Below are 8,412 nucleotides of genomic sequence, written 5' to 3'. Positions count from 1 at the left end.
CACAATTTAGACTTCCAGCAACATAAATGTATGTATATAAGTATGTATACATAAAGAAAATAAATAAAAACATTTTTCATTGTTCATTTTCTTAAATGAATGTAGCTTTTTTTTTTAAAAAAAAAGACAGAAAACATTTTTTTATTTAAATTAGAATAAAAATGCACGGTTCGAGTTAAAATCTGCCCATTTTAAATTTTCAAAAGAACTAAAAAATATTTTTTTTTTAAATAATGAAAACTAATATAAGAACTATGAAACACAATAATGATAGATGTATTTTGTTGTTCCTGCAAAATTGCGAGAAAACTGATCGAGCTAGCGGGGCCAAANTAGAATAAAAATGCACGGTTCAAGTTAAAATCTGCCCATTCTAAATTTTTAAAAGAACTAAAAAATATATATATTTTTTAAATAATGAAAACTAATATAAGAACTATGAAACACAATAATGATAGATGTATTTTGTTGTTCCTGCAAAATTGCGAGAAAACTGATCGAGTTGGCGGGGCCAAACAACTTAAATAAAAACAGACATATGTGGAAAAAAATAATGGAAATCCTGTGCCGAATAGGACCAGCATATCACAAAGAAAAACTGAATAAACTGCTTCCTATTCAGTCTGAATTCGGAACTACGGTAATTATCAGTTTCACTTTGATAAGGAGATTGTTTTAGTGCACCTATATTTATCATGTATGTGTATATTTATGTATTATCATACATATATGTTTTCATATATATATATACATATAAATGTCTCAGAAAATATTAAATGAAAAATTATAAAATAAATAAATAAAAGAGAAATATTAAAAAAATACTCAATTCTTACTACTTCAGTTTTTATACCTTAAGAAATAAATGCAAGAAAATGTATTAATTTACAATAAATGCTAAGTTTACATAATGTAATAAAGGGATTAAATACAAATCACGCATAAATAAGAAAAGAATATATTCAAAACTCATATAAGTAAGAAATGGATAAATCTGAATTGCGCAGAAATAAGAAACGAATAAAGTCAAATTGTATATAAATTAAATGCAATAAAATTAACATTGCATAAAAAAAACACAATTGCACATATATAAGAACTCAATAAAATCAAATACCATATAAATATAGAAAAAAAAATTCTTCAAGTAACACATAAAATAGATAAAAACTATAATTATACATAATAATGAACTTGTTTTCATTAGGTTTTTTAATCACAACCCAGCTTTGTTCTCATGCACTTTGTATATACACATACAAGATTAGGTAGAGGACTTTTGGTGGAACACTTCAATTTCTTTTCCTATTTTATTCAGTGTGCATACAAAAAACCCTCTTCACTGTAAAGTAATTTTGTGACGAGCAATAAACTTATCAATTCGATTAGTAGAGCTAAATGAGGTAAAGCTAAAGTACCCACAGCACCACATTCGGAACTGTTCTCCTGTAAAATAAACATACAGAACGTAAATTGATGTAACAATCCAACAAACACATATCGACAATTAAAGTCATTATTACAAAATTACACAGGATGGCGGCAAGAAGTAAAAAATCTTAACTATTCACATTAATATTCGGAAAATAAATACGTAAAATAGTCTCAAAAGAAGCATTTAGTGTAAACAAGTTCAACCCTCAGTCTCACCTTTGGTGGGAGAGGTTGAGGGCAAAAATTTTTTTTTGAATAGATACCCCCTTTATTTTTTATTGAACTTTATGTTCACTTCATGCTTATTAATTTTTTACTGAACTTATAATTTTTTTATAGAACTTTTTTTTTCAAGAAAATAGCAGGGGTGCAAAAAAATCTCCAAGCATTAATTTTCCTCAGGACACTTTTTTTTTAAAAAATTTTCCTTAAAATTATAGCACTTTTTAATTACAATAATTATTTCAAAATATTTTTAAAAAGCAAAATTTGTATATTTTTAAAATTTTTTGATAATTTTTTCTTTAACAAGGAAGAAAAAAATTGATTTTACACAATTGTTGAATAAACTAGCAAGCGTGGTAAAAATAATATAAAACTATTTTGACTTAGTAATAATTTATAAAACTAAATTTAAGGTCTCATTTATAAACTTACAGAATTCAAACTAATTAATAAGCACATTTGCATGTATTACATTTAATGTAACAGAAAGTATTCTTTTTTTTTTATATAGTAAGTTGATATTGCAGAAGGAATTAAAATGAACTTTAAAAATTCATATTTTATAATTTAAATGATATGAATGTTTATTGTATTAGATGAATTAAAATGTATATTTTAATATTTAAATGATGATTTACTTTTCTATACTTCTTATGCTTTATTTGTGTAAATACTGCATTTTAATTTAGCAACAAGATTTAAAAATCTTCCACAAAATCAAATAGTCTTTTTAATAAAAAAGAAAACACAAACATTCTGAAATTGTTTAAAATAAATGCTTATGCATCATCAATAAATTAATAAATGCTTATGCATCAATAAATTATCTTTCTTTCTACTGGAACATTTTTTGACAGGGAAGAAATTTGTAAAACGTGAAATTTTTATTTACAGTAAAATATTAATTAATAATAATAAATATTAATAACAAAATAATATTTTTTGTCTGCCTAAATTTCTCCTAAACCTCAATTACACAATCAATATATTCTGCTCTATTGGTAAAAAGTATTCCAATTTGACTTACTGTTACATTTTGGTTTACAGATGAAGTTTAAAAAACAAACTAAGTATGCTGGATAATTATAAAATCTATCTAATAACATAAAACTTAATCCCAATATAAGCGTAACTGCTAATACTCCAAGATTACTAAAAGTTAAAATTGTAAATTAAAATTATTGTGAATTTCCTAGAAAATATTTGGTTCCTCAATCGCATTTTTTAAATTACTATTCAGACTTTCCAGCAGTTTCAAGAATGAATATCTAAAAATCATAAATTGGGCACCCTGTTTAAACTCTTAGATTTTTTCTCCTTTTTGTGAAGTAGCTTACTTCTTTAAGAAGAAATTTTCTTTAAACACTTTAGAGTGCTTTAATATAAGTTATATATAATTTTAAAAAAGAGCAGTATTTGATTTACATGGTGAATGCAAAAGAAATTTGGTTAACTAATATTGACTAACGCAAAGGAGTACTATTAAGCAGTTATATTAAACAGTCTATTAATTTATCAACAATTCTATTCTTCAGTTTGATACACAGCTTTAAATTTTAAAACAATTTAACCCTCTGTTTATGATACTTAGCATGTTGAAAACCTGTTATCTGGTCCATCAGTTACCTGAACATCAAAATGAAATTCTTGGAACAACTTTCATCAAGAAATAACAATTACTTTATGTATATCATCATAGACATTGATGATACTTTTCTTCATACTATAAACAGGAATGAGAGTAGTCAGAAAGTCTAACAGAGGGAATGCAAGGATAAATATACATATATGTATAAGTAGAAGCTATGGACATCCAAACATTTGACAAAAAAAGTGTGATTTTTAAACCATGTGATTATAAATACCAATGATTAAATTTAAAACTGTATGAATATGAATCACATGCATGATTTTAAAATCGTGTGAATAAGTATTGCAATATTTGATTTTAAATTGAGAGAATATGAATCCCAATATGTGGCTTTTAAATCACGTGAATATAAAACTCTATATCGAATACAAAAAATGCGAAAATACAAATCATGATGAGTAATTTTTAGATCGCGTAAATACGAATCCAGATGCATAATTTTTAAATCATGTGAATACAAATCCCAATGTCAAATTTTTAAATCATGAATAAATACGAAAATCGAGGTTTGATATTACAATCGCATAAACCAATCATGACATTGGATTATAAACTCGCATGAATACGAATGGCTCTATAGGGTTTAAAAAACGCGTAAATACAAATCGCGATATTGGATTTGTAAACTTTGTAAATAAGAATCGCAATGTACGATATTTAAATCGCGTGAATAACAATCCAATGTGCATCTTTGTCAGTGTTTGATACTAAAATCGCTTGAATAAGAATCGAGATATTAGCAGATTCTGGGCTTGGGATTTCTAAAAGGCTTGTTTATATTGTTTTTTTCTTAGATATAATAAATAAAATTTTACAAGATTAATTGAATGAGCAAATAAATATTTTCACTGCAAATCCACCACCATTTTTTTTTATTTCGTTTGCTTTTGCACCAGCAAACAGGGTGCAGGGACCTCTGAATTACGAAAATATTAGCTATCTAGTGGACGGGTAAAAATACGGAAAATCTTATTTTCTGCGGGTAAAAGTGGAGAAAATAGCGAAAATAAGTAAAAATGCAGAAGGGTTAGCTGTTACGACGTAGTTGGAATTTTTTGTTTACCTTTCAAAATCGGAATATTTAATTTCAGTGACTGAATATTTATATATATATATATAAAAAATAAAACTTTTAGAGAATCGGAGTTTTTGATACAAAGGCTGAAATTCGAGAGACAAAAGGGATAACCTGCTAAAAAGCGGAAAAATCTCACCCCTGCATAAACTTTATGTTTCATGGTAAAATAAGGTTGGAAAGATTGCAAATACTTACATCTTGACTGAAGGAAAAACATCTGTCTATTCTCCTTCGATACCTCAAAGGACGATCACAAGAACTATTTTCAGTATTAAGCACTAAAAACAAATAAAACGCTAGTTAGCAAAAAAATTTTAATATAAATACATAACAACAGTAACATTTCTAAGCATATTTTAAGCATATTATATATAATATATATATATTAAAACATATTTTGTGTGATACCTTAAGTTTAATATAACCATAATTTTGCTGAGATACAATGTGGTGTTTATAATTTAAAACATTAAACTTNTACATAAAATTTATATTTTCAGTATTAAGCACTAGAAACAAATAAAACGCTAGTTAGCAAAAATTTTTTAATATAAATACATAACAACAGTAACATTTCTAAGCTTAGACACAAAACATATTTTGTGTGATACCTTAAGTTTAATATAACCATAATTTTGCTGAGATACAATGTGGTGTTTATAATTTAAAACATTAAACTTTGGTATGTGCAACATATCTAATGGGGTGGCCTGTTCAGAGATTGTTTTTTTTTACTACTTGAGCTTAAAAATTTATTTTGTTGAATTGATTCGCCAAAAATGCCATTTGTCATTCAGAATAATAACTAAAGAATAATGAATAATTATTGAAAATCTTCCTGAATAATGAATAAAGATTTATTTATTAGTTAGAAATATTTTGAATAAAGAATAAATCATTCATTATTTTCAATCATCATTCTTTATTCATCAGTCAAGAATAAGTGAATAATTTCAATGCTCAACAGAAATAATGGGCACAGAATACTCTAATTGACTGATTGATATGCATACATAGGTACATGTACATGTTTATGTACAAATATTGTATGAGTTTAAAATATATCCATGTATGAGCAATTGTTCGTATGCTACGTATACATATATACATCTACATACATACAAACTTACATGCTTTGCGTGCATATTTTAACATGTACTCAAAATAATTTGCAACTCCGACCAATAGCATGTAATCTTATTCGTATATTTATGTGCATATTTTCGTAAGTTATTTCTGTGGTTAAAAGTTCTCATTTAATAAACCAAACAATAGTAAACTAAACAATTGATTTACAAATACAATTTATGCATTGTTTTAAAGGTATACAATTACCTACAATCCCTAATTCAATGTAATCAAGTCTATTTGAAATTATGATTAAATCTAATCGTGTTGTAATTATATATATCACAATAACAATTTAAGATTACCTGTAATTGTTAGATTATGATAACATGTAGTTATGATTTCTTGCAATCTTACTTTATGATTACATTAAGTCACGATTACTTACAATGCCAGGGCTTGACTATTTGTAAATCTGATTATCTGTAATCACTTTTTATTGTGATTATAAATAATCATAACCGCTTGCAATGAGAAATAACAATTATTTGTCACTGTGATTACTGTAATGGATGCACAACTTGCAATGAAAATGACATAATGCTTTCATTTTTCACTGATTATGCAAGATTTTAATCAGAAAAAATTATCCATGACTAATAAATTTATTCATCAATCATTATTCAAATTTGCATAATGAATGATGAATAATAACTAAATTTGCATATGAATAATCATTCAGAATAAATTTACTCTGACTAAATTTAGCTATGAATAAAATTTCCGTGAATGATGCCCATCACTGGTAACAATAACTACACTGATTTAAATGTAAATTAACAATTCATTTACTAAAGAAAAATTTTATTTAAAAAATACCACTTAAAGGAATATAAGTTTGCCTGAATGAAATTAAACTGCATTTAAATTATAAATATGAGATAGACTTTGTTACCTTCTTCCTTGGCTTGTAGTAATGGCGGGACATAATCACAGTAGAGAGGAGCACAAGGCTTTGTTGACACAATAAGTACAGCATTCATCTGTCCAACTTTAGCCAGAGAATAATGTCTAAAGGCGAGAAACATTGTCATAAATATACATGTCATAAATATGTATACTTAAAATTAAAGTAACAGGTTTTAAAGACTGATAGAATAACAGGTTGGCCACTCAAATCAGATTTCAAATTTCCCTGATTTTTCCAGGTTTTCCAGATAAAAATTTTAAAATTTCCAGGTTTTTGTTTCTTTTTTCTTATAAAGTGAAGGATGTGTACTAGAAAAGTGTCTAGATTATAAAATATTTTATTCAAAATGTTATTTTTTTACATATCATCTTGAAAAAAATAATTTATTTTGACAATTTGGCAAGGTTTTTATTACTTATTTTTTAATCTTTTGGTACAAAATTTTGAATCAAAAATCATATATTGACCAACAAAAGAGTAAAATTAAATATTAATATATAGTTAGTTCTTAAAAAAACCTTTTTAAAAAAAAATTAAAATATGTTATAAAAGGTTAAAATGAAATAGAAAAAATTAGTATTAATGGAACAATTGTAACAATTTGTCGACAAACATTGCTGTTAGCGATTGTAAAAAAATGTGTGATTGGTTGGTTTGCTGAGAAAAAATAATTTACAATTTTCTTTGAATGGGAGTACAAAAGCTTTCAGAAAAAGAGCGCAATATAAAATCTATTATTAAATTAAAACCAACTAATTTTTGGAAAATTTAATGAAGTTAAAAATACAATAACATTTTGTCAAAATAGAAAAAAATTACCACCAAAAGGTCGGAACAAACTTTAGCCATAATTGGTTTCAATCCAAGGACAGAATTTAAAAACAGAAGCTAATATCCTAATCCCTTCTTCCACCTCCACCAGAGTCTGTCCTAAATTATACAGTCCCATAGCGGTCAAACGTTTCTACATTCGTTTAGCAACCGTGGAAAAATTTTATGTGGCATTCTAGTTTGACAGAGCTGTAATGAAGCAAATTTTGATGCAAACAAAGTATCGCTTAGTTGATGATATTTCAACTGTTTGGCGATACATTTCTGTCTAAAAAAAGTGGGTATAATGGATGAAGTAATTTAAATTGAGAAAATTAGTAAATAATTTAAAATAGTGAAATTAAAAAAAATTATCAGAGCAAAAATTTCCAGCTTTTCTTTAAAATTCCCTGATTTTTCCAGGTTTTTATTCAGTATAAAAAAATTCCCTGATAATTCCAGGTTTTCCAGGTGGGTGGCCACCCTGAATAATATTTTTTTTGTAACATAGTACCTAGACAGAACCTTCCCAATTGCAGAAAAGTAATTAAACAAAAAAATCCACCTTTGAAATGATTTTATTTTAAGATTATGAATTGATTTTCGTAGATCATTCATAAAGTAAATGAAACATTTACCTTTTAGTTACCAAACTATTAAAAAAATAATCAAAAATGTGAAAAACTATTTGCTTCCATTAAAAATGTCTATTTTACATATTTTTATTAACATGTAATATTTCTTTTAACATTTTTCATAAAGTTTTTAATTTGTGACTTACACTACATTATAAAATTTTAACTAAAGCTAAGCATCAAATACTTTGTCTTATAACTAGTTGAAAATGTTAATGAATCAATAAAAAATTATAAAGGACATGCTTGCAAAATTAATAGAGATAGAAAGCTGCGAATTGAGTAATGAAATTGAGGAATCATAAAATTGTGTCCACAAATGAAATATCAACAACTACATAGTTCAATAGATGATGATAAATTTTAAAAAAATTTAGTGTTATCAACTGTTGTTGTCGTCGGCCATTAAGGAAAAAGGAGAGCGATTGTTTTTGTTTTTCAGTGGCGCCATCCAGTGACCGACACATTTAACATGCATAAGTCACCATTTACTGCACGGGAAGCTTTTGGTCAGCTGGATTTGAACTTCTGTTCTCAAGAA

At 26.2% G+C, this 8,412-nt stretch overlaps 1 protein-coding gene across 3 annotated transcripts in view; it reads right to left on the bottom strand.

Moving 5' to 3' along the window:
- Window positions 1-1,183: 1,183 nt before the first annotated feature.
- LOC107453108 (voltage-dependent calcium channel subunit alpha-2/delta-1) overlaps window positions 1,184-8,412 on the bottom strand; it is a 57,190-nt gene continuing 49,961 nt past the window's right edge. For all 3 annotated transcript variants that reach the window (XM_043044668.2, XM_043044671.2, XM_043044669.2), the window contains 3 exons: window positions 6,412-6,527; window positions 4,584-4,666; window positions 1,184-1,446 (listed from right to left, as the gene is read on the bottom strand). In XM_043044668.2, coding sequence (XP_042900602.1) covers window positions 1,315-1,446; window positions 4,584-4,666; window positions 6,412-6,527 — 331 coding nt within the window. In that variant the 3' untranslated portion in view covers window positions 1,184-1,314. The remainder of the gene's footprint in view (window positions 1,447-4,583; window positions 4,667-6,411; window positions 6,528-8,412) is intronic.

The sequence above is a fragment of the Parasteatoda tepidariorum genome, chromosome 3 (genome assembly GCF_043381705.1).
Source record: "Parasteatoda tepidariorum isolate YZ-2023 chromosome 3, CAS_Ptep_4.0, whole genome shotgun sequence".
Taxonomy (NCBI): domain Eukaryota; kingdom Metazoa; phylum Arthropoda; class Arachnida; order Araneae; family Theridiidae; genus Parasteatoda; species Parasteatoda tepidariorum.
This window is presented reverse-complemented; position numbering and strand designations above follow the sequence as displayed.